The 26521-nt window shown below is 37.0% G+C and overlaps 1 protein-coding gene across 6 annotated transcripts in view; it reads left to right on the top strand.

The window, feature by feature from the left end:
• Positions 1-26521, top strand: part of DPH6 (diphthamine biosynthesis 6) — a 232895-nt gene that overhangs the window by 11930 nt on the left and 194444 nt on the right. For all 6 annotated transcript variants that reach the window (XR_008992555.1, XR_005025236.2, XM_057488655.1 and 3 more), the window contains exon 3: positions 5389-5582. Coding sequence is in view for 4 of the 6 variants with exons in the window: in XM_057488655.1 (XP_057344638.1) it covers positions 5389-5582 (194 nt within the window). In the remaining 2 variants the exon portion in view is untranslated. The remainder of the gene's footprint in view (positions 1-5388; positions 5583-26521) is intronic.

Below are 26521 nucleotides of genomic sequence, written 5' to 3'. Positions count from 1 at the left end.
TTCTTCCACTTCTACATTTTTTGTATTAGATGTTATAATCTGCACTTTTTGGGTATCCTGTGATGATTTTGTATGTGCTTGATTTTGCTTCTTTTGTTTTGTTTTAATTTCCTACTGTTTGGTAATTTGTTGGTCTACTAACTTTACTGTAGGTTTATTTTCACTGGTGAAAGCTATTTGGCCTTAGGGTCATTTCCATCTACAGCAATCCTTTTAACATATTGTAAGTCTGACTTAGTGGTGGCAAATTCCTTCAACTTTTGTTTATCTGGAAATTGTTTAATCCCTACTTCAAATTTAGATGATAATCTTGTCAGGTAGAGGATTCTTGGTTGGAGGTCCTTCAGTTTCAATATATTACGTGTATCATGCCACTGGTTTCTGGCCTGTTGAGAAGTCTGCTGATAGCCTGATGGGATTTCCTTTATAAGTAGTCTTTTTTTCTCTCTCTGGCTACTTCCAACACATTCTCCTTATCCTTGATCTTTGCCTTTTTAATTATTATATGTCTTGGTGTGTCCTCTTGAGGTTCCTTTTGTTGGGCATCTCAGATTCTATGACCTGAGTGTCTATTTCCTTCCCTAGATTGGGGAAGTTTTCAACAATTATTTTCTTAAAGAGACTTTCTATCCCTTTGTCATTCTCTTCTCCTTCTAGTACCCCTGTTATGCAAATATTGTTTTCTTTGGAATGGTCACATAGCTCTCTTATTCTTTCATTCCTAGAGATCCTTTTTTTCTCTCTTCCTCAGCTTCTTTGTTTTCCTGTTCCCTAATTTCTAGTTCATTTACCCTCTCCTCTACATGATCTAATCTACTTTTAAATCCCTCCATTGTATGTTTCATTTCAGGTACTATATTCTTCAGCTCTGAATGGCTCTTTTTCAGGTCTGTCGCTTTGTCAACGTCCTCCCTGAGATTTTGAATACTTTTCTGTAAGTCCGTGAGCATGTTTATGACTTTTATATTAAAATCTTTATCAAGAAGATTGGTGATCTCTGTTTCATTTAGCCCTTTTTCTGGGGTTTTGTCTTATAGTTTTGTTTGTATCAAACTCCTCTGCCTGCTCATTTTGTCAGGGATTCTGCATTTCTTCCTTTGTATTAGATGTCTCTGCTATGCTTTCTGGTCTAAAAAGTGAGAGCTTTATGAAGAAGGTGTGCTGTGGTGTCCAGAAGCTCAAGATTCTTTACTTTCTAGTACCTGGTTCTGTTTTACAGGGGTCCCAATTGTTGGTGTGCTGTGGGTGGGCCACCTTTTTGTCTGTCTTATGTAGTGGTCTAAGTCTGGGTGGACAGTTGCTTGAGCTGCTGCCTTTGTGATCAGCTGAGGAATCTGTTGAGTTCTCTGTGCATGGGGCTGCTCTCTTCCTGGCCATCAGCAATGATACTGCTACAGAGTTAATGGGGTGAGCAGACCAATGTGCCCTGGCTGAACACGCTGTACCAGGTTTGAAAACCCACCAGGAGTAACAAGCTCTTAAGGCTGGCTCCTCCAGGCACCTCTCCAGTTGGGCTGAAATGGAGCCAAGCAAGCAGGGAGAGTCTCTCTCTGTCTTCCAGGCAGCAAAGTCTGATGCTGCCTCTGGGCCAAGTGTATTGTCTGTGGGCAGCATGCGTGGGGAGGAGCCTCGGGCTGCATTGCTTGCAAGGGGGATAGAGCATCTGGGGCTCCCAAGATTTCCCTATCTGTTGGGCCAAGGTAGGGCTGGGGAAGTATCCCCCACCTGCCTTTTCTCCTGAGGAGAGAGTTCCATCCAACCTTTGTCCCCTCTGGTAACCTTTCCATTGCTAGCAATTTTCAAACTGCTGCCTCTACTTTGGGTCTCAGGACTGGCAAAGTGTGCCTGCCCTCCACACTGGAGTCTTAGCCTCCCAGAGGGTTCCACCTGCCCCTGGTGTCCAGCCCTGATAATCACCAACACCCAACATAATGTGAGTTTGTGCTCTTGGAGCAGATCTCTAGGGCCAGACGTGCAGTGCTTCAGAGCTCTTACCCTGCTCCCTGCTCTGTTCCTCTTTCTCCTGACTGTTCCTTACCTCCCGAGTGGAAGAGCTTGGGTCCTACTCCTTCTCAGGCTTGCCACCTCACCCCTTTCTGGTCCTCTCTTGTTCCTCAGGTGTAAGGAGTCTGTTCTGCAGTCTTTAGGTCATTTTTAGGTCTAGTTGCATTTGCTGTGTTTTCCTCTTTTGTGTTTCTGGGAGGAGGTTTCCATCTTGCCTTCCTATTCCACCATTTTTAATCAGTCTGTCTACTAGGTCTTGACCACAGGGGCCAGAAGTGCTACCTGCCTCAGAAGATCAGATGAGGATCTGGGAGTCAGGAGATAGTGGGAGCTATAACAGAGCAAGGTCATCCACGTCTTAAGATTTTAGCATCTTGTTTTACATCTTTTTATTTTGTATATCCCTAAACTAAACATTGTAGTTATAGTTAATTTTACATTTTTTTTAAACTTATGCTAGTTTTATAAGTGATCCATCTACTACTCTTACATATATTCACCTTTACTAGTGAAATTGTTACTTTCAGACATTTTCTTGTTATTTTGTTTTCAGTTTAATGAAGTCTCTTTAACATTTCTTATGTGTTTAGTGGTGGTGAATCTCTCCTTTAGTTCTAAATGATTAATCATGCTGGGTAGAGTATTTTGAGTTAGATGGTTTTTCCTTTCAGCATTTTGAATATTTCTTGCCACTCCCTTCTGGCCTACAAAGTTTCTGCTGAAAAATAACTGACAGTCCTGTGGGGATCCAACTTGTCACAAGTTGTTTTATCTCTTGCTGCTTTTATTATTCTTTCTTTATCCTTAACTTCTGACATTTTAATTAATGTGCCTTGGTGTAGATCTCTTTGGGTTCTTATTTGGGACTCTATACTTTCTGAACCTGGATATCTATTTCTTTCTCTAGTTAGAGAAGTTTTTAGCCATTATTTCTTCAAATAAGTTTTCTGCCCCTTTCTCTCATTCTTCTTCTGAGCCCCTGATAGTGTGAATGTTTTACTGCTTGATGCTGTCCAAGAAGTCCTTTAATCTATCTTCACTTTTTTAAATTATTTTTTTCTTTTTGTTCCTCTGTCTTGGTGAGTTAAGTTGCTTTATCTTCCTGCTCACTGATCTGTTCTTCTGTTTCATTCAGTCTTCTGTTGAATCCCTCTGGTGTATTTAGTTCAGTTATTGTGTTCTTAAGCTCTGTGACTTCTCTTTGGCACTTAAGTTTTCTGTCTCTTGTTCTGTGTTTATTCTTCTCCTGAGTTCAGTGAGTATCTTTATGACCATTTCTTTGAACAACTTATCACATAGATTACTTATCTCTGTTTTATTAAGGACTTTTTTTGAGGTTTTATCTTGTTAAATTTACAACATATTCCTCTGTTTCCTTTTTCTGCTGGACATTCTGTGTTTATTTCTATGTATAGGAGAAAAAACTGTCTCTCCCAATTTTAAAGGAGTGGCCTTCTGTAGGAGGTTAACCTTATCATTCAATCTTGTCCTAGCTCTTCATTGTCTCTTGAACCTTTGTGATTGTCTAATTAGCCTGATTTATTTTTGTCCATCACAGTTGTTGAGGTTGGGCCAATACCTACTAGTGTTCAAAGGGAGTGATCCCAATCAGCACCTAGTTTCAGGCTGATTGAAGCCAGATCCTTAGGTAGCAGCTTTTCAAGTATGCAAATACATGCAGTCCTGTGGGACTGCAGTTATAAACCCTGCTGACCTTCAGACCAAGAGATCTGGAAATATCACCTAGGTAACTGAGCAAAAATCAGGGCTTCAAACAAGTGTAATAGGTCCTTTCTGAGAGGTACCAGTGAACTCTGAGGCCAAGGGAGGGTACTAAAATAGTGTCTCCCTACTCATGTTCCCTGAGAGTGCCTGTGTAGCTTCTGGAAGTGTGGCAAAACTGAAACCTGTCCCTCAGGTAGAAGCTCCAGTGTAAGTACATGGACCTTTTTCATAGACAGAGTGTGGGTGCATATCAGTCTGCTGTTTGTGTAGTGCACTGGGTGTGGTAGCCTACCCAGAACTGCCCTGTTGTAGTCCTGGGGGGCCCAGAAACACAACCCCCTATGGCTACCAGGGCCAGATGATACAAGAGGCATTCCCTGTGTGGACTGCACTTGCCCAGCTTTGGCCAGCATCCTGGAGATCGCTGAGAGTGGGACTTGTCTATGGCTTTAGTGATGCAGGGGATGAGCACTGGGAGCAGAGCACACCTGCAGTTGTAGAGATGCTGGAGAAGAGTGCTGGGCGTAGGGCATGCCCATGGCTTTAGTGAGGCTGTGTGTGTATGCCTGCCTGCACTAGCAATATAGAAGGCAGTGCAAAAATGGCCCTCACCAGTGCCTCAGTCCCTAAAAGTCCCAGCTGGTCCCTGCCCCTTGGGCACATACTTTTAGATTAATAAATGAATTTCCTTCATATATAATCTAGTCATCACTTGAGCTACTGCCTTTTCACTGGGTCCCAGGATGAGTGAGTTTTTGTGCTTGCCCCTCAAAAGGAGTATCTCAGATCTCCACAGCCCCTAGGGTTCCCTAGATGTAAGCCCTATCTGGTTTGGGGCTCATCTTTCTGGTTCATGTCCTAGGGATTGGGGTGCCTGATGTGGGGCACAAACCCCTCACTCCTCAGAAAGAAGCCCCAATCCTGTTAGATTCCTCCCTATTATGGGTTGCTGAACCAAGGGTGGGGTTTTTGGCGAGTTCATTTCTCCACCTCTCCTGTCATCTTAATGTGGCCCTTTTATCCCTTGTTGTGGAAGAGGCTGTTCTGCTAATTTTCAGGGTTTTTTTCATCAGGATTTACTCCATAGGTAGCTGTAGATTTGTTATATCCATAGGAGGAGGTGAGTTCAGGGTCTTCCTTATGTTGCCACTTTGGACCACCTCCAAATTTATATATGTTTCATTGGAGCGCTGAATATAAATATTAAGAGCATCTAAATTTTTTCTTAACAAACGTTTGTCACCTATGACTCTTTAGATATTAAGTAAGAAAGATTTTCTTCTATACTTGTATGACTTTGTGAATAACCTTGAATGATTTGAAAACCGATTTACATAATAAAATCTTTAATTGAATAAACGAATCAAAATTTATTGGATACATTCATCTTCTCTAAACATTTATTGTATATAGTTTTAAAAATTTATATATAATTGTATTTGTAATTAGCAGTAGAGATGACTGGAGCTGATGTAAATGGGATGCAACTATGGACAAATGTGCAGCTCTTATATTTTATTTCACTTGTAAATGCAGAGAGAGTGGAATAAGCTTTTAAGTTATGTGTTACTGCTCTCCATGTAGTAAAATAGATGGAATTTCAAATCCACTCTCTTTTTCACTATGTTTTACTGATTATTTCTACTTTAACTGTTGTAGGGGGTCCAGATGAGCTAGATAGCTACATGTATCAGACAGTGGGTCATCATGCCATTGATTTGTACGCAGAAGCGATGGCTCTTCCTCTCTACCGTCGCACCATAAGAGGAAAGAGCATGGATACCGGACGAGTGTACACCAGATGCAAAGGTGACGAGGTTGAAGATCTCTATGAGCTTTTGAAACTTGTTAAGGTATGCAAAGTGACCCATTAATTATATTTACTGACTTTTGTGTGTAATTTATTAAATTACATTTTCTGAATTATTTAGTAATAAATAATTTATAACTCTTAGTAGCCCAACTATTCTTTGAAAGGATATTTTGTCTTTTTGGATGGAAAACTGTTATTATGCCATTGTATTAAATAGCACTTAAAAATAAAAGTTTTGGTATATTTTGGCATCCAGGATTGTGAAATATATTTTAAGTTTTTCTTTTCCTTATTATTTTGTAGCTAGTAACCTTTCAGTCATTTTTTTAGCAACTACTTTTTGAATGTCTACAATAGGCTTGGTATATAGTTCTAGGCATTGGAGATAGGGCAGTGAACAGATCAAATTTCTGTCCTGTTGGAACTTATTTTCCAGTGGAAGGAGACAGACAACAAAGAAACAAGTAAATAATATGTTTGGTGGTAAAGTATACTATGAAGAATAATAAAGCAGAGTCAAGGTAATAAAAGAGTTATGGCAGGGTGGTCAAGCAAGACCTTTCTGTTATGGTGAAATCTGAGTAGACTTAAAGAAAGTGAAAAATAGAGCCTTGCTTAAATCTATTAGAAGAGTTATGAATTAAATATTTAAGTCCCTGTATATAAGAGTTTGGCAGCCCTTGTGCATTCAGTGTTAATTTCTCTCAACAGAAAGTTTAGGAGAGAAAGTGTGGGGTTCATGTATCTAGTAGGTACTATACTCAGTAAATGTTAATTAATGGAGGTTATTTTATATTAAGCTACTGTCTTTTCCTTCTTATTGATAGCCAACTATTTGAATATGAATTTTATCCAGACAACTAGAGTCAATTCATATAACGAAACTGAGAATTTAAGCCAATATCTCCTGGATATCTTATCATTTTTTTCGCAGAGGAAAGGAAGATTTCTGTCCCTTCTACCAAGGGACATTGTATTTCATTTTCTTATTCTTCAAAAAAATTCAGCTTTTTAGGAGTTAGGGCATGAACCCATGAAAATTTGCTGGTCTCAAATAGTTACTTCAATGATATACCTTACGTTTGATCAGTTAATATAGTTTTTGATTCAAAAACTGTATGTAGTACTTAATTTCTTAATTAAAGTATTTCATATTTTGTATGTCAGAATATTTTCATTTCTGTTTACCTTTTAAGTAAGAAACTGATAGGGGACATACCTTGAAACATTCCATAATTTACTGTTGAGTTATGGATAGCGTAAGATGTAGATACTTTTCAAAGGAAATCACAGGGACCTGATTTTTTCCCTCTGGGAAGATTAATACTAATAACAACAATTTTGATGATCAAACAAGGGTGGAAGTTATAAAGAGTTCCACTTTTAATGGTCTTTTGTCCGTGCAGACAACTAAGATCTTGAAAAGTGTTCACTTTGAAGTATGAAATACTGATGCAAATTCTACATTTTCAAAATTTCTTTTTCAGCATACAAAGAAACTAGATCCTAAGTTTTTAGCAAAAACCAATTATTACAAAGTGGTGGGACTCACAGTAGAAATAATTAGATTACTTAAAAATCACTGATAACTTTGGAAAAGCTATGTGATAATAACCTTCCAAGAAAGGGAAAGATAATAAATTACTAATCAATTTAATTAAAAATGGGCAGATTTGTAATAATTAAGGAGAAATTTCCCTTTCAATCCATGCTATCTTTGGAGAAATGGATGCTTTGCCATTATCTTTATAGTAACCGTCAGTTATGACATAAATTAATGCTAATGTTAAATCTTGACAACTGCTTTGGAAGTTTATACATGATAATTATAACTGTAGTTGAAAGAGATGTTATCAAGTTGTCTGGACTAAATAGTTCCTTCTTTTCCTGTATGGAAATATTAATTTTACTGTAGGATATCTTAAGGACATAAATATCGGAAATACATTGCCTTTATGGAATACATTGTATAACCAGGGTTTATAGTTAAATCCATTTATGAAACACTGGTGCAAAGACTCCAATAGAGGTCTTCCATATTCTAATGTATAATTGAGTAATTACAGAAAAAAATGAATCTGGAGGAGCTATAATTCTTCAAGTTAGTCTTCACTCATTCTAAGACAACATGAAACTGTGTATTTTTAGTCCTTTAAATATTAATGGAGCATTGAAAGCATTCAGATTCATTTTCATTTTAAACATTTATTTATAACAGTGCTGTTTTGTGACTTTCACATGTAAGTTAGTCTTTTGTATTATAATTCTTTTTTCCCCAAAATATTAGAGGTAATTTTTTAGTATAGGATGTTCCTTTTTACAAAATGTTTAATTGGCTATTGCTGAAAAGAAGTAGGAAAGTCTTAGAAGAATTTACAGAGTTAAAGTTTCTTAACTATTTGGTAGAAGTCATGAAAACTAGTAGAAATGTAATAGGCCTTTTGATCTCATAAATTACTAGATGATTATGAAAAATACATCTCAAACTGCTTGGAGAATACTGATTTTCACATAGCTAATCATTCTTTTTCTATGTAGAATTTCTTTAATATTAAAATGTCACTTCACTTCTTATCTGGGTTAATTTGGCATATAGGTAACCTGTATTATTACCTGAAAATAAAGTAATTTTCAAGTTATGTGTGTTTTCTTTTTACACAAGCAGTGTAATTGTTACTGAAGGTTACATATAAACACCATATTTCTATATAGAGTATATTTACAGATCAACATATTTTTTCTTTCTCCACGTCTGGAGCCACTTTTTACTGGATCTGATGTCTTCCTCTTTCTTCGTTTACTCCCTCTTTTCAGTGGAGTCCATCTTGAGGAACTTCATTAGAGAAGGAACTTTCAAATCCTTACATTTTGAAAATGTTCTTATTCTGTCCACATATTTGATTGATGCTTTAGATGAATTTAAAATTTTAGATTGAAAGTCATTTTTCCTCAAATCATTGAAGGCATTGCTCCATGGCCTTCTAGAATTTTGTTCATGAGGAGTTTGGTACTGATATGATATTTTGTTCCTTTTTAACTGAGTCATTTTTCCTCTCTATTAACTCTTAACGGTTGTATCTTTATGCTTGGTGTACTGAAATGTCACAGTACTGTATGTTGAATATTGCATATTGAAGGATGCTTCTGTATCCCTTCTGCAGCTTCCTATTGAATAGCAGCATATCTCAGTCATCTTGTCCTTAATGATAGTTCAGGGATGGCATTAGTCCAGGTGAAAGTCAGTAATAACATGGTATTCTCCTGGCTACTGGCCATAGTGACTGGATCCAGAATGGTTTTGTTAACCCTATGTGACAAAATAGAATGAAACCTAGGATGATGGATGTTTTGCAGAAACGAGCTTTTTCTCCTATACAGAGGTATGTGTGCATATGAGACCTAGAACTGCTATGGCCTTTTTATTTTTGAGGGAAGAAAACCTGAGGTCACATCTGACATACAAAAAAATGGCAGAGCCAATAGAATTATGTGAGGATGGCTCTGAGAAAACCTCTTCCTTTATTTATTTGATAATTTGCTCCCTTTGATTTTCTTGTTTCCCTCTTTCTGTTATTCTCTCTGATCAGATGTTAGACCGAGGTGGAATCTTCATGATTCTTGTCTTTTCTCATATATTTTCCATCTGTTTGTCTTTTTGTTATACATTCTGTGAGATTTCTTTTTGAATGTCCTACTTTCTTGTTGAATTTTTTTTATTTTAGTGATCATATTTCCAATGGCAAGAACTTGTTTATTGATTGTTCCTTTTTTATAACAACCTGTTTCTCTTTCTATAAATGTAACATCCCTACACCTTTCTAAAAATACAGATTAGTGATTTTAAACATTGTCTTTCATTCCCTGAAATATTGATGTTGACTTTGGGATCTTTTTTCTCATATCTCTTTAATGTTCCAGGCTTTTCTCAAATATCTTGGTTGCTTGTTCACATCTAATAATAAGGCATGAGGAAAGCTGCTTTTTGTTTTAGGTTTTCCAGCCTCACATCTCAGACTTGTTATACCTGGAGTTCAGGATAATGTGGCCTAGTTTGGTTCCTTTGTTGTCTTTCTTCTCTTCCATGCAAACAGTAGGTGAAAGCCTCCTCTGTTGATTTATCAGTCATCATTACTTCTTCATCTGCTTTCTAATTCAAGAAATTATTTGAAATCCTTTTTCTATTAATGTCTCCTGCCCTTATTCTCTTTGGTTTTTGGAGGCTATACTTTTATTTTCATTTTAATGGAATCGCTTGATGCAGCAACCTGTGTTAATTTCTTTCTAATGGAGTTTATTTCATATTATTCCCTAAGCTGAATATTCAAATTCTTTCTTCTAATCTTTGGAACTTTTTTTCTCTCATACTCTATTTCTCATTAAGTATTTTCTCTTGGTGTTGATAACCATAGATTTCTTTTTTTTTTTAATTTTTAATTTTGATATGACCATACATTTCTTAATGGATTCTTTTTGTGTTATTTAAATGTAGCAATTAATGAATAATTGTCCTTTTTTAAATAGGATATTTACTGTTGATAGAAAGGCTTGTAAATAACTGATTTTTTAAACTAGATTTTAATTTAATATTTTTAGAAAACATCGATTGCTATTTTACTCATATTGGTTAGATTTATTTTGATTACAAGGAACAGAAATTTATATTCAAGCTAGTTTAAATTTTAAAAAAAGAATTTACTGGCAATTGCCTAAACATAAGTTTGGCTTCAAGTAGACTTGATACAGTATATATATTATATAATCAAAGTCCTTTTATCCCCGTTTTTATCTCTTGCCTCTCCTTTCTGTTGATTAAATTCTGAGTCTGGACACTTATATTTAGAAAATGGTTCCATTTACATTCTTCCTGGTTCAAATCTATTAGGGAAAGCTCAGAGGAAAATCCAGCTTTGTTTCATTGTCACTCATTGTCCCAACTTGTATCATCCATAAACCATTTGTTGTTGGGAGATTATTTCATTTGATTGGGCAGGGCTAGAACACGTGCCATTCCTGGAGCAAGAGATGGAGTCATGATTACCGTGGCCACATTTTACTATGGTTCTGTGGGAAGAACAGAAGCCACTGTGGGAAGGGTGGATATCCAAATATAAAGCAGGCTGTTGCTCGTAGAAGGGTGAACTGTGACAGGGGAATAAAGAATGACAAGTTTCATGAAAATAAATAGGTTCCAACTGCTTACAAAGTTGGGGACCGTCCTAGATGGGTCTTCCAGTATCTCCCTCCTTTCCTCCTTCTCTTCCTGCCTTTCTTCTTTCTTATATTCTTTCAAATATAGTTGACCTTTGGAACCACAAGAGTGAGCTTATAATCTGAGACCTGTATATTCAGTTGTTTATGATTTCTCCACCAGGCATGGTAAATTTATTATCTTTCTGCAGAAATTCTTTCCATATTCTATATTTCCCTCTTAGTTAAAAACATCATCATTTCCCCATCACCTAAGGCTAACCTTGGGCCCCACTACTAGACATCCACTTTTCCTCAGTCCCTTCCCACCCCAGCCACCACCATTAGATCTCAGGACCTGTTGATATTTCATCTTTAACTCCCGAAATCTGACCATTTGACTTCATTCCCATCATTACTTGTTAATTACAAGTCAACTTGCCTTCTGTATTGACTTGTGCACCATCCAGCCCTTCTACCATATTGTCATCAGCTTATCTGCATAAATACTTAAATAACCCACTGTTAAGATAAAGTCCAAATACATTAGCCTGACACCTCTTCTTTAAGAATAGACCCTGGCATTCCTTCTACCTGTCTGATCCTATCATTCCCACACAAGTTTCTGGGTTCTAGTTATAATGAACTAATTAAGTTTCTAGGAAATTGCTTTTCTATTTGAGTCTTTGTGCTTTTCTATTATTTTATCTGTTTCCTAAAGAACCCCTTCTCTCTTTATACCCTTCTATGAAATTGGATCTAATTTCCCTTCTTCAGTCTTTTTCTTAGCAGCTTGCCTGTACTTATACTGTGCTTCTCAGGACATACTAGGATTGTTTATGGCTATCTCTTGCTAGATTGTGAAACCCTCAAAGACATACTCAGTGCTCTTCATTTTTATATCTGTAGTGTCCAGCAATGTTGTAGCATATGGATGGATTTTAAAAGTTTGTTGAACAAATTAGTCCAAAATTTAAGAAATGGTTTTTTAATATAATAATTTATCTGATTCAGGGGAGCCACAATATTATTATAATATGATGTGAAGCTATTGGTAAATTAATTTTATTTTTTTTCTATTGAAGAGCTTAAAATGAAATGGGGATCATGGTAAAACTTTTCAAAATAAGGTGTTCTATCAAATTTGGTTGTATAACCATTCGGTACACCAAGAATAATTTCCAGCTGCAGAAAATTCTATAAAAATACTGAGCAGATGCTTTTTCAAATTATTTTTGGTATCTGCATGTTAGAAAACATGGTTATTATGGTGGAAAATTACTCTGTGAATCTCTCTTCACTGTGGATCTTGGGGAAAACACCTAGATCATTGAGTGGCTTGAGGCAAACCCAAATGGTTTGAAGTGGGAGGAACATATAAGATGGCCTTAAGATTTGCAGGGAAGATCTAGACTTAGTGCTAATTAAACAGGCACATAACTCTATGTAGATTGCTCCTGGCTCTTCAGCATTGCACAGCTTGCCTCAAGGCCTATCAGTTCCCAAGGTTTTGGAAATTAAACTTGGTCCCTTGTCACAGAAAGGCTTTGCTAGTGTTAATTCTGGACTCCAAATAGGGAAAGTTGGAATTAGCACAGACCAGTGTCATTTTGATATCCAGGTGTGGTTTTATTGAGGCACTGCCGCTTCTGGCCCTTTAAGGTAATAAAGTCAAGCACACATGAGAAAGCACATCATGGAAGATCTGTCTGGAAATAAAATATTGGATCATACTTGTCAATTACTACAGTTTGTAAACTTAACACAGGACTAGAGTCTTCATCTATCACAACCATTTTGTTTTATTTAAGTGAAAGAGACTAGGATAAAAGAAAATATCAAAATGCATTATATATAGTAAGGTTAATTATTTTGTGAAATTTTTGTGTGTACATGTATGTTATGCTAGGCTGTTATATTGTATATGTATTTCTTATTAATGTTATGGTCAAGCAAATTTGAAAGCTATTACCCTGAAGGATTTTGCAAAAGGAATGACAGAATTGTCTAGGAAATTGCATTTCTATTTGAGTTTGTGCTTTTCTACCATTTTATCTGTTTCCTGAAGAACCCTTCTCTCTTTATACCCTTCTATGAATTGTGGCAAATGGCAGGATTTCCTTCTTTCTCATGGCTGAATAATACTCCATTGTGGTGTGTGTGTGTGTGTGTGTGTGTGTGTGTGTGTGTGTTTTCCCACAACTTCTTTATCCAATCATCTGTTGATGAATTAGGTTGTTTTCATATCTTGGCTATTGGAAATAATGCAGCAGTGAACATGGCATTGCAAATCATCTTTTTGAGTTCCTGTTTTTATTTCCTTCAGATAATATACTCAGAGGTGAGAATTGCTTGGTCATATGGTACTTCTATTTTTAGTTTTTTTAAGAATTTCCATAGTAGCTGAACCAGTTTAAAGTTCTCACCAATAGGGCACACAGTGTTCCATTTTCTCCACACCCTCCCCAATTCCCCAATATTTGTTATCTGTTGTCTTTTTGAAGACAGCCATTTTAATCGGTGTGAAGTGATATATCATTGTGGTTTTGGTTTGCATTTACCTGATGATTAGTAATGTTGAGCATATTTTCATGTAACTATTGGCCATTTGGATGTCTTCTTTGAAAAAAGTACCTGTTCAGTTCCTCTGCTCATTTTCTTTTTTTTTTTTTTTTTTTCAAGTGTACAACACAGTGGTAAAACATTTATATACATGATTCTAGGTTCCAGCTATCACCCTACCAAGCTGTTACAATATCTTGACTATATTCCTTATGCTATACATTACATCCAGGTTACTTATTTATTTTACCATTGGAAGTCTGTCCTTTTTTTTTTTTTTTTTTTTTTTGTGTGTGTGTGTGTGTGTGTGTGAGGGCATCTGTCATATTTATTGATCAAATGGTTGTTAACAACAATAAAATTCTGTATAGGGGAGTCAATGCTCAATGCACAATCATTAATCCACCCCAAGCCTAATTTTCATCAGTCTCCAATCTTCTGAGGCATAACAAACAAGTTCTTACATGGAGAACAAATTCTTACATAATGAATAAGTTACATAGTGAACAGTACAAGGGCAGTCATCACAGAAACTTTCGGTTTTGCTCATGCATTATGAACTATAAATAGTCAGTTCAAATATGAATACTCATTTGGTTTTTATACTTGATTTATATGTGGATACCACATTTCTCTCTTTATTATTATTATTTTTAATAAAATGCTGAAGTGGTAGGTAGATACAAGATAAAGGTAGAAAACATAGTTTAGTGTTGTAAGAGAGCAAATGTAGATGATCAGGTGTGTGCCTGTAGACTATGTGTTAATCCAAGCTAGACCAGGGCAATAAAACATCCACGTATGCAGAAGATTTCTCTCAGAACAGGGGGGGTGAGGTTCTAAGCCTCACCTCTGTTGATCCCCAATTTCTCACCTGATGGCCCCCCTGCGACTGTGCCTGTCTTAGGTTGTTCCTCCCTTGAGGAATCTTACCCGTCTCTGGCTAACCAGTCATCTTCCAGGGCCATACAGGGAAATGTGAAGTTGGTAAGTGAGAGGGAAGCCTTATTGTTTGAAAAGGTTAGCTTTTTACTTCTTTGCATATTTATGCCCTGTGGCTTCTATGCCCAGCATTTGTCTTGAGGTATCTTTACCACTTGGAAGAATTATGATACTCGGTAAATTTGATATGAGGCACGAATTCTATTTAAGGGTTCTAATTAGGAAGGAAGAAGAAAAGCTATAGAAGTAGCAGGCAGAAGAAAACATGGGAAGATTGATTATTTCTTTGACATATCTTCTTGTAGAGTACTTCAGCATGTATAGGTTTTAAGCTACTACTTAAATTGCGCACACACATTAACATAATAGGAGTATAGTTACATAACCAAAGCATATCTGTAATTACCAGCCATCTCCAGTGAAACCAAGAAAACCAGTTAGGCACCATAGGCATTTGTGAAAACTTATCTATGATATGGTGGATATTGTCCAACTGAACTTGAACAGTCTGAGAGAAATCAGACAAATTAAAACAACCCATTCCTGGGGACAGTTCACATGCCATATGTTCTTTTAACAGTAAATAGTCTGTAGTTGTAAGACTTTGGAGCGCTACAATTTGCACTTCTCCAAATTCTTGGTTGAGTTCCAACAGTATAGATCCAGTCAAATTTGTTGTTTTACTGTATGCACAGGTCAGCTTAGATATCTCCTTCCTCATTCCCATGGCAAGTCCAGGAACTGGTGGGATGAGTGCATCTACAGCTGTAGCAGTGCGTGGATCTTTGTTGGGGTTTTTTGATGATCATCTTCTGGCATGAGTCTTCCAGAGAGTGCAGATGTTGGAAGTTCTTTTTCATATCGTATCTTAGTTCATTTTTGGGGTAGCCCAATTAGGCTTTGATCCTCTGTATAAACACAAACAGATCCTTTGCCTACACTTTTATATGCCCTTTATACCCTTGTGTAGAACTCGTTGGAGGTTACCACACAGGAACTGCCCTTTTTTTTTTTTTTTTTGCTTTGTTTTTGGAATCACTAATCTACACTTACATGACGAATATTATGTTTACTAGGCTCTCCCCTATACCAGGTCTCCCCTATAAACCCCTTTACAGTCACTGTCCATCAGCATAGCAAAATGTTGTAGAATCACTACTTGCCTTCTCTGTCTTGTATAGCCCTCCCTTTTCTCCTACCCCCCCATGCATGTTAATCTTAATACCCCCCTACTTCTCCCCCCTTCTCCCCCCTTATCCCTCCCTACCCACCCATCCTCCCCAGTCCCTTTCCCTTTGGTACCTGTTAGTCCATTCTTGAGTTCTGTGATTCTGCTGCTGTTTTGTTCCTTCAGTTTTTCCTTTGTTCTTATATTCCACAGATAAGTGAAATCATTTGGTATTTCTCTTTCTCTGCTTGGCTTGTTTCACTGAGCATAATACCCTCCAGCTCCATCCATGTTGCTGCAAATGATTGGATTTTCCCTTTTCTTATGGCTGAGTAGTATTCCATTGTGTATATTTACCACATCTTCTTTATCCATTCATCTATTGATGGACATTTAGGTTGCTTCCAATTCTTGGCTATTGTAAATAGTGCTGCAATAAACATAGGGGTGCATCTGTCTTTCTCATACTTGATTGCTGCGTTCTTAGGGTAAATTCCTAGGAGTGGAATTCCTGGGTCAAATGGTAAGTCTGTTTTGAGCATTTTGATGTACCTCCATACAGCTTTCCACAATGGTTGAACTAACGTACATTCCCACCAGCAGTGTAGGAGGGTTCCCCTTTCTCCACAGCCTCGCCAACATTTGTTGTTGTTTGTCTTTTGGATGGCAGCCATCCTTACTGGTGTGAGGTGATACCTCATTGTAGTTTTAATTTGCATTTCTCTGATAATTAGCGATGTGGAGCATCTTTTCATGTGTCTGTTGGCCATCTGTATTTCTTTTTTGGAGAACTGTCTGTTCAGTTCCTCTGCCCATTTTTTAATTGGGTTATTTGTTTTTTGTTTGTGGAGCCGTGTGAGGTCTTTATATATTCTGGACGTCAAGCCTTTATCGGATGTGTCATTTTCAAATATATTCTCCCATACTGTAGGGATCCTTCTTGTTCTATTGATGGTGTCTTTGGCTGTACAGAAGCTTTTCAGCTTAATATAGTCCCACTTACTCATTTTTGCTGTTGTTTTCCTTGCCCGGGGAGATATGTTCAAGAAGAGGTCACTCATGTTTATGTCTAAGAGGTTTTTGCCTATGTTTTCTTCCAAGAGTTTAATGGTTTCATGGCTTACATTCAGGTCTTTGATCCATTTTGAGTTTACTTTTGTATATGGGGTTAGACAATGGTCCAGTTTCATTCTCCTACATGTAGCTGTCCAGTTTTGCCAGCACCACCTGTTGAAGAGACTGTCATTTCGCCATTGTATGTCCATGACTCCTTTATCAAATATTAATTGACCATATATGTCTGGGTTAATGTCTGGATTCTCTAGTCTGTTCCATTGGTCTGTGGCTCTGCTCTTGTGCCAGTACCAAATTGTCTTGATTACTATGACTTTATAGTAGAGCTTGAAGTTGGGGAGTGAGATCCCCCCTACTTTATTCTTCTTTCTCAGGATTGCTTTGGCTATTCGGTGTCTTTGGTGTTTCCATATGAATTTTTAAATTATTTTTTCCAGTTCATTGAAGAATGTTGCTGGTAGTTTCATAGGGATTGCATCAAATCTGTATATTGCTTTGGGCAGGATGGCCATTTTGACAATATTAATTCTTCCTAGCCACGAGCATGGGATGAGTTTCCATCTGTTAGTGTCCCCTTTAATTTCTCTTAAGAGTGACTTGTAGTTTTCAGAGTATAAGTCTTTCACTTATTTGGTTAGGTTTATTCCTAGGTATTTTATTTTTTTTGGTGCAATTGTGAATGGAGTTGTTTTCCTGATTTCTCTTTCTGTTGGTTCTTTGTTAGTATATAGGAAAGCCACAGATTTCTGTGTGTTGATTTTGTATCCTGCAACTTTGCTGTATTCCGATATCAGTTCTAGTAGTTTTGGGGTGGAGTCTTTAGGGTTTTTTATGTACAGTATCATGTCATCTGCAAATAGTGACTGTTTAACTTCTTCTTTACCAATCTGGATTCCTTGTATTTCTTTGTTTTGTCTGATTGCCGTGGCTAGGACCTCCAGTACTATGTTAAATAACAGTGGAGAGAGTGGGCATCCCTGTCTAGTTCCCGATCTCAGAGGAAATGCTTTCAGCTTCTCGCTGTTCAATATAATGTTGGCTGTGGGTTTATCATAGATGGCCTTTATTATGTTGAGGTACTTGCCCTCTATTCCCATTTTGCTGAGAGTTTTTAACATGAATGGATGTTGAACTTTGTCAAATGCTTTTTCAGCATCTATGGAGATGATCATGTGGTTTTTGTCTTTCTTTTTGTTGATGTGGTGGATGATGTTGATGGACTTTCGAATGTTGTACCATCCTTGCATCCCTGGGATGAATCCCACTTGGTCATGGTGTATGATCCTTTTGATGTATTTTTGAATTCGGTTTGCTAATATTTTGTTGAGTATTTTTGCATCTACATTCATCAGGGATATTGGTCTGTAGTTTTCTTTTTTGGTGGGGTCTTTGCCTGCTTTTGGTATTAGGGTGATGTTAGCTTCATAGAATGAGTTTGGGAGTATCCCCTCCTCCTCTATTTTTTGGAAAACTTTAAGGAGAATGGGTATTATGTCTTCCCTGTATGTCTGATAAAATTCCGAGGTAAATCCATCTGGCCCGGGGGTTTTGTTCTTTGGTAGTTTTTTGATTACCGCTTCAATTTCGTTGCTCGTAATTGGTCTGTTTAGATTTTCTGTTTCTTCCTTGGTCAGTCTTGGAAGGTTGTATTTTTCTAGGAAGTTGTCCATTTCTCTGAGGTTTCCCAGCTTGTTAGCATATAGGTTTTCATAGTATTCTCCAATAATTCTTTGCATTTCCGTGGGTCCGTCGTGATTTTTCCTTTCTCGTTTCTGATACTGTTGATTTGTGTTGACTCTCTTTTCTTCTTAATAAGTCTGGCTAGAGGCTTATCTATTTTGTTTATTTTCTCGAAGAACCAGCTCTTGGTTTCATTGATTTTTGCTATTGTTTTATTCTTCTCAATTTTGTTTATTTCTTCTCTGATCTTTATTATGTCCCTCCTTCTGCTGACGTTAGGCCTCATCTGTTCTTCTTTTTCCAATTTCGATAATTGTGACATTCGACCATTCATTTGGGATTGCTCTTCCTTTTTTAAATATGCTTGGATTGCTATATACTTTCCTCTTAAGACTGCTTTTGCTGTGTCCCACAGAAGTTGGGGCTTAGTGTTGTTGTTGTCATTTGTTTCCATATATTGCTGGATCTCCATTTTGATTTGGTCATTGATCCATTGATTATTTAGGAGCGTGTTGTTAAGCCTCCAAGTGTTTGTGAGCCTCTTTGCTTTCTTTGTACAGTTTATTTCTAGTTTTATGCCTTTGTGGTCTGAAAAGTTGGTTGGTAGGATTTCAATCTTTTGGAATTTTCTGAGGCTCTTTTTGTGGCCTAGTATGTGGTCTATTCTGGAGAGTGTTCCATGTGCACTTGAGAAGAATGTATATCCCGCTGCTTTTGGATGTAGAGTTCTATAGATGTCTATTAGGTCCATCTGCTCTACTGTGTTGTTCAGTGCTTCCGTGTCCTTACTTATTTTCTGCCCGGTGGATCTATCCTTTGGGGTGAGTGGTGTGTTGAAGTCTCCTAGAATGAATGCATTGCAGTCTATATCCCCCTTTAGTTCTGTTAGTATTTGTTTCACATATGCTGGTGCTCCTGTGTTGGGTGCATATATATTTAGAATGGTTATATCCTCTTGTTTGACTGAGCCCTTTATCATTATGTAGTGTCCTTCTCTATCTCTTGTTATTTTCTTTGTTTTGAAGTCTATTTTGTCTGATATTAGTACTGCAACCCCTGCTTTCTTCTCACTGTTGTTTGCTTGAAATATGTTTTTCCATCCCTTGACTTTTAGTCTGTACATGTCTTTGGGTTTGAGGTGAGTTTCTTGTAAGCAGCATATAGATGGGTCTTGCTTTTTTATCCATTCTGTTACTCGGTGTCTTTTGATTGGTGCATTCAACCCATTAACATTTAGGGTGACAATTGAAAGATATGTACTTATTGCCATTGCAGGCTTTAAATTCGTGGTTACCAAAGGTTCAAGGTTAGCCTCTTTAGTACCTTACTGCCTAACTTAGCTCGCTTATTGAGCTGTTATATACACTGTCTGGAGATTCTTTTCTTCTCTCCCTTCTTGTTCCTCCTCCTCGATTCTTCATATGTTGGGTGTTTTGTGCTGTGCTCTTTCTAGGAGTGCTCCCATCTAGAGCAGTCCCTGTAAGATGTTCTGTAGAGGTGGTTTGTGGAAAGCAAATTCCCTCAGCTTTTGTTTGTCTGGGAATTGTTTAATCCCACCGTCATATTTGAATGATAGTCGTGCTGGATACAGTATCCTTGGTTCAAGGCCCTTCTGTTTCATTGTATTAAATATATCATGCCATTCTCTTCTGGCCTGTAGGGTTTCTGTTGAGAAATCTGTCGTTAGCCTGATGGGTTTCCCTTTATAGGTGACCTTTTTCTCTCTAGCTGCCTTTAACACTCTTTCCTTGTCCTTGATCTTTGCCATTTTAATTATTATGTGTCTTGGTGTTGCCCTTCTTGGATCCTTTCTGTTGGGGGTTCTGTGTATTTCCGTGGTCTGTTCGATTACTTCCTCCCCCAGTGTGGGGAAGTTTTCAGCAATTATTTCTTCTAAGATACTTTCCATCTCTTTTCCTCTCTCTTCTTCTTCTGGGACCCCTATAATACGGATATTGTTCCTTTTGGATTGGTCACACAGTTCTCTTAATATTGTTTCATTCCTGGAGATCCTTTTGTCTCTCTCTATGTCAGCTTCTATGCGTTCCTGTTCTCTGATTTCAATTCCATCAATGGCCTCTTGCATTCTATCCATTCTGCTTATAAACCCTTCCAGAGTTTGTTTCATTTCTGCGATCTCCTTTCTGGCATCTGTGATCTCCCTCTGGACTTCATCCCATTTCTCTTGCGTATTTCTCTGCATCTCTGTCAGCATGTTTATGATTCTTATTTTGAATTCTTTTTCAGGGAGAGTGGTTAGGTCTGTCTCCTTCTCTGGTGTTGTCTCTGTGATCTTTGTCTGCCTGTAGCTTTGCCTTTTCATGGTGATAGGAATAGTCTGCAGAACTCGGACGAGTGATGGCTGGAAGGACTTCCTTTCTTGTTGGTTTGTGGCCCTCCTCTCCTGGGAGAACAGCGACCTCTAGTGGCTTGTGCTTGGCAGCTGCGCGCAGACAGGGTTTCTGCTTCCTGCCCGGCTGCTATGGAGTTAATCTCCGCTGTTGCTGTGGGTGTGGCCTGGCTCGGGCAGCTACTCCAAAATGGTGGAGTCGCATTGGAGCAGGAGCTGCTGGGAGGCTATTTATCTCCGTAAGGGGCCTCCCTGCTCCCTGCAGCCCAGGGGTTAGGGTGCCCAGAGATCCCGGATTCCCTACCTCTGGATTAAGTGACCCGCCCTGCCCTTTTAAGACTTCCAAAAAGCACCCACCAAAACAAAACAACGACCACCAAAAAAAAAAAGAAAAAGAAATTTTTTAATTAAAAAAAAAAAAAAAGTTTTTAATTAAAAAAAAAAGGTGGTTGTTCATTTTTCTTTATTCTCCGGTGCCAGCCTCAGGCCTCTGCTCACCGGTCTTGTTGCCCTGTTTCCCTAGTATTGGGGTCCCTATCCCTTTAAGACTTCCAAAAAGCGCTCGCCAAAACAAAACAGCAAAAAAGCAAAAAAAAAATGGTCACGCGCTTTTCTTATGTCGTCTGGCGCCCAGCCTCCAGTGCCCGCTCACTGTTCTTTCTGCCCTGTTTCCCTAGCATCTAGGGCCCCCTGGGCACGTACTGTGACTGCACTCTGGTCCAGATGGCTGGGGCTGGGTGCTCGGCAGTCCTGGGCTCTGTCTCCCTCCCGCTCTGCCTATTCTTTTCCCGCTGGGAGCTGGGGGGAGGGGCGCTCGGCTCCCTCGGGGCCGGGGCTTGTATCTTACCCCTTCGCAAGACGCTGGGTTCTCTCAGGTGCGGATGTGGTCTGGATATTTTCCTGTGTCCTCTGGTCTTTATTCTAGGAAGGGTTGTCTTTGTTATATTTTCATAGATATATGTGGTTTTGGGAGGAGATTTCCGCTGCTCTACTCACGCCGCCATCTTCGCCCCTCCTCCTGCTCATTTTCATTGGGGTGATTTTTTTGTTTTTTGTTTTGCTATTGGGTTGTATGAATTCTTTATATAGTTTGGATATCAACCCCTTATCAGATATATGATTTGCAAATAATCTCTCCCATTATGTGGATTGTCTTTTTATTGTTTTGACTGTTTCTTTAGCTGTACAAAAGCTTTTTAGTTTGATGTAGTCCCTTATTTACAAAATACAAAATCTTAATGGGTTCTGTAGGCTTTGGGGCATAATGTCAGAATCAACCTGACTTCAGCTCTAAATTAATTGACCCCTAATATTCTATGTATGGTTTCTCTAGTCTCTCACCGTCTGTAATTTATCCTAAAAATTCTTTCCAGGTTAGTCTTTCTAAAATGTATATCCAGGCACATTTGCCTCTTCATCAGAAATTGTTGTTTACCATTGATCCATTAGGCACTCAGCAGTATGACTTCAATTTGTCTCTCATCTGTTCCTAGTATTCCCCTACCTGGAACCTATGTTCCACCTAAACTAGACTATTGTCAGAATTCATTTTTCACCACATAGTCCGTGTCTTTCCTGCACAGTGCTATGTTTTAGTCAGAAATAATCTTTCCTTTCCAATTCCTTCTTTCACATAGCATCTCCTTTTGATATCTTCCTTGATATGCTGAATGTAATATATTTCTGTCTGGAATCCTCATAGAACAATGTATCTCTCATCTAGTACTTAATCTATGTTGATATATAGAGCTACTGTTGTTTGTTTTGTTTTATCTTGTGGGTTTTTGTTTAAAAATCTTAAGTACTTTCAGGTGCAGGGATTCTATTTCATTCTTTTTTATTTCTTATGGGACTCCATATAACTCTTGGACTATACAGGCATTGCATTCCTCTGCAATTCAGTTATTCTGTCTGTAAAATGTGGATATATTTTTCTTACTTTCCTAGTTTTCTGGTTTGAGAATAAATGAGAAAAAATATATGAACCTTTTCAGGTTTCTAGAAAGAAAGGTACTGTGTAAGTTGGTTTTACTTTTGTTGTTGTTCTTAACCTGCCAACTTTATGTCAGTCTCAAGCCTTTTTTCTTCTTTTTTCCCTAACTTCCAAAATAGTCCAGTAAAGCTAAATAATGTCAATTTTTTCATTACATACAAAGTTCAATTAGTATGTTAATATTAAGTAGTAGCTGCAATTTGGGATTGAGATGAATATAATTCCTTTTGACTTTATTGGTAAGTTAATGCAGAGAGGAAAAATAGTGATTGTTCAAATTGTCAAAGAGATTTCAATAGGGACAAAGTTGTATTTTATCTTAGAGTGAATTTATCCTTTTACATTTGTTGCATTTAATTTTTGTCCCTCCTCAGTCTTGTCTAGACTCTTTTAGTCAGATAATTCAGCCTTCCAAGAGACACATGGAATTAATATTTTCTATCTAGTTTCCTTAGTGAGTAAACTGAAGAATGGGTCATTTTAAAAGAAGATAAAGAGGTGAACCCCAAAATGACATCTTTTAATAGATGCTTTCTTTCCATTAAAATTTATTTTTGCATTTTTTTTTTTTAGGATTTAACTCTATGCTTATCTTTAAAATCTGAGAAGTACATTTTCTAGTAAGTCATTTGTAAAAGCTTGAAGCAAGGACTTCCATTTTAAAGTTACATGAACTGACTTTAGAGGATTTAGATTTTTGAAAGATTATATAAAGAATTAAAAGATTTAAAGAATTGCTTTTTGAATGTCTAGAGGAAGTAGAATAGGGTATTATCTGTGTTCCTATATGTAAAATCAGTTACCTCTTAATGCCAGCATAATGATATCACAATTATTCATAGCATTTACAGTGCTGAGCCATTTCGTTACTTTGTGTACTGGTATACAGTGGGTGTTCAATTAAACTTGCTAAACAAAGTGGAGCCTACCCAAACTTGACAAAATTCAACTAACATTGGTCCTTGTAGATTTCTATAAAAATATGTTAACAAATTAGAAGAGGCAGAAATTACTTATTAGACATTTCCCTTTCTTGTGCAGAATTCTGCTACCTACTATAGGATGTGTTCTAGAGCTAGAGAAATGACTCATGGTCTGTTTTAAGACCAGTTCCCTTGTGGATTCTTTTCTATGTAGTAATTTTGCAAGGAGGTAAAGAGGGGAGGGAAAATCATCATTTGACAAATAACCCATGATCTCTCTTTTGAGCCTTTCACAATTGAGCTCCTTTCATAATTTTTGTTGGTTTCAGTCATTTTTGTGACTTGCTTAACCCTTACCCAAGTTCTACTGATTTTGAGTAGTAGTCATATAACCTGGACTTGAACATAGAAAACTAATAAGAGTCAATATAGTGTAAATCAGTACAGGATAGTGTGATATTACAAGACAGAATTTATTAATCTAGAGAGGAGAAGTGTTTTTGAACTCTGAAATTTTGTACAAATATTTTGTATATTGTAAATTTTGTAAATTTATCTGGGGAGAGTTCTAAATTTTTATCATAGTCTCACAGTGGTCTGTCCTTCTCAAAAGTTTAAGAACTACTGTTTTAACCAGTTTAATCAATTTCAGAAAGCCTTGCAGTTTGCGGGTATTCATGACTACCCAAATGAAGAATCAGTTGTCCTCTGAGCCTGTAGAACTTACTACCCTATGTCCTGTGAGGTCAGAGAGACCTTCTGGGGCTTACAAAAACTGAAGAGGAGAGTAACATGGAAGCAGCACCTGAGAGCAGGTGAGGATGCCATGCATCTCTCAAGAAAGGTATACTAAGATCTCAATAGACTGTAAAGTGGCATCTTAAATTTTCAGGTAAAAAATGATGGGTACCAGAGAAGAGACAACAGACTTGAGGACCTGTATATGGTCTGGCTGGTTTTTAAGTTCTCAAGAGTAGCTTTTTAAAAAATTTCTGTTATGTTTAGTTACTTTTGGAGAGTTGTTGTTACATTATGCCTTGTATAAATAATTATTTGTGCAAATATCTTCCTTGTCGGTTTATAACTTCTGAAAGGCAGAGATTGTTTTTCAAACTGGATTCTCTGCAGTGCTCAATATGGTGCCTTGTCCAAAAGAGATGCTCAAAAATGTTTGATGTTTATTTGCTGTAAGGAGAGTTTCACCATCTCACATGTTCAACTTCATTATGGTCCAAAGTCTGAAATTTCTCTCAGACTTTGTCTTTGTAATAGTTTTGCCTTATTAACTCTTGGACACTTTTTATTGTGTGAACACTTAAAATCATGCAAGTCACTCTAAGTTGCCTCTTTATGTTGATGCTGGAAAGCACAAAGCCATATGATTTTTTAAAAATTATTTTTGTCTTATAACTTCCATTGTTAATGTAGAACATTATATTGATATTGTTATATATATATATATATAAGATATTATATCATATATTATATTGATAATGTAGCATTATCTGCCAGACACTGTTTATCAACTCTATACATTATATTCTAATTTATCCTTACATGAACCCTGGTTTATTATTTCTGTTTTTCAGCTAAGTCAAGTGAGATACAGAGAGTTTAAATAACTTGCTCAAGGCTACACAAATAGAAACTGGTAGAATGTGTACTTTTAATCACTGTGTTCTGCTACCTTCCAGCATTATGTTTGTGTTAATTCATGCAGATAACAATACATATATAGTGCGTATAGACCAGTAAATTAACAGTGAGACAGACAGGCAGACATGTGGTTTGATGAGGGAGGGTTGGGCTATTAAGTCAAGGATCAAAGTGATCTATCTGTATTTGAGGTCATCTCATTTCAGAGTTCTCAGAATAATTTGAGATCATCACTACTCAAAGTGTGGTCTAACAGTTGGTGCTAATTCATAAAGTGATTGTTATTGGTCCAAGGTCAGCTATTTATAGAAATTGAAAATAAGCACTTGTAAACTTTCATAGTTGTTTGAGAGTAATTTTATATCTGTTGAATCTAATAACTTAAATTTGGCTTTCACATTTCATATTTTTTTAATTTCTTTGTTTTAAAACATATTTTATTTGTATTTTATAGAAGTTTCTGTCTTCAAAGCCTTGGAAATTAAAAAAAGAAAAAATGACCATTAACATGAGTTAAAAAGTACTTCTCTAGATAACAGCTTTAAAATTTTCAAGCTATGGTTTGTTGGAAAAAAAAAAGACATGATCTGCAGCTTAAAATTATAATCTAATCTGAACCTATTTCTGCAGATCAATTAGGAGTTAGTGTATCTGGCAACTTTGTGAGTTTCTTGGATCTGTAAAAAGAGGCCCTAAGTTTAATTGACTTGGGGGAACATTTTTCATATTTTTCCTCTACTTAGTACTTTTTTTTCATATGGACATATTTTGATTAACCCCTTGGTCAAGGATAATAGCATGAGGAATTTGTCCATCATCCATACTTATAGTCTCCTTCCATGACTTATCAAAATAGCTAATAAGGTAATTTGAATTTTTCTTCCTGTTCACAATGTTCCCTGAAAAACAGCAAAGTTAAAAAAAAAAAAAAAAGAAAAAGGGCGGTAATACAATCAGAAAACATCGCTGATGATACCCGGCTTAGTGTAATAGATTTTTCCACTTAATGGAAAGCTAAGGTAATTTCAGTGAGACATGAGTTTAATTTTTAATTTTTACAACAGTTCAGTTTTTAATTTTTTTCTTTTGTGGTAGGTTAGTAAGTCCCCTTCTGTATTATAGTATGTTGTAAAATATTCTCATGTAAAGTTACCAACCCTAATAGGGTTTTTGAATGTTCATACAATTACTATCTCCTCTTTAAAATAATCTCTTTTTGTTGATCCTCTAAGGTAGCATTTGATGAGGAATCCCTTGCTATTTTTTGGATGTGTAAAATCTGGCCTCCAAATAGAGAAATGGGCTAAGGTTATGAACAGGCCATTCACAGAGAAAGAAATTCAAATGGCCAAAAAATGTTCAACTTCACTAACTCAAAAATGCACCTATCACTTTGGCAGGATCAAGAAATTATATTGGTTTTGAAGAGTACTGTTATGTGCTG

Source organism: Manis pentadactyla, chromosome 11, assembly GCF_030020395.1.
Source record: "Manis pentadactyla isolate mManPen7 chromosome 11, mManPen7.hap1, whole genome shotgun sequence".
NCBI classification, from domain to species: domain Eukaryota; kingdom Metazoa; phylum Chordata; class Mammalia; order Pholidota; family Manidae; genus Manis; species Manis pentadactyla.
This window is presented reverse-complemented; position numbering and strand designations above follow the sequence as displayed.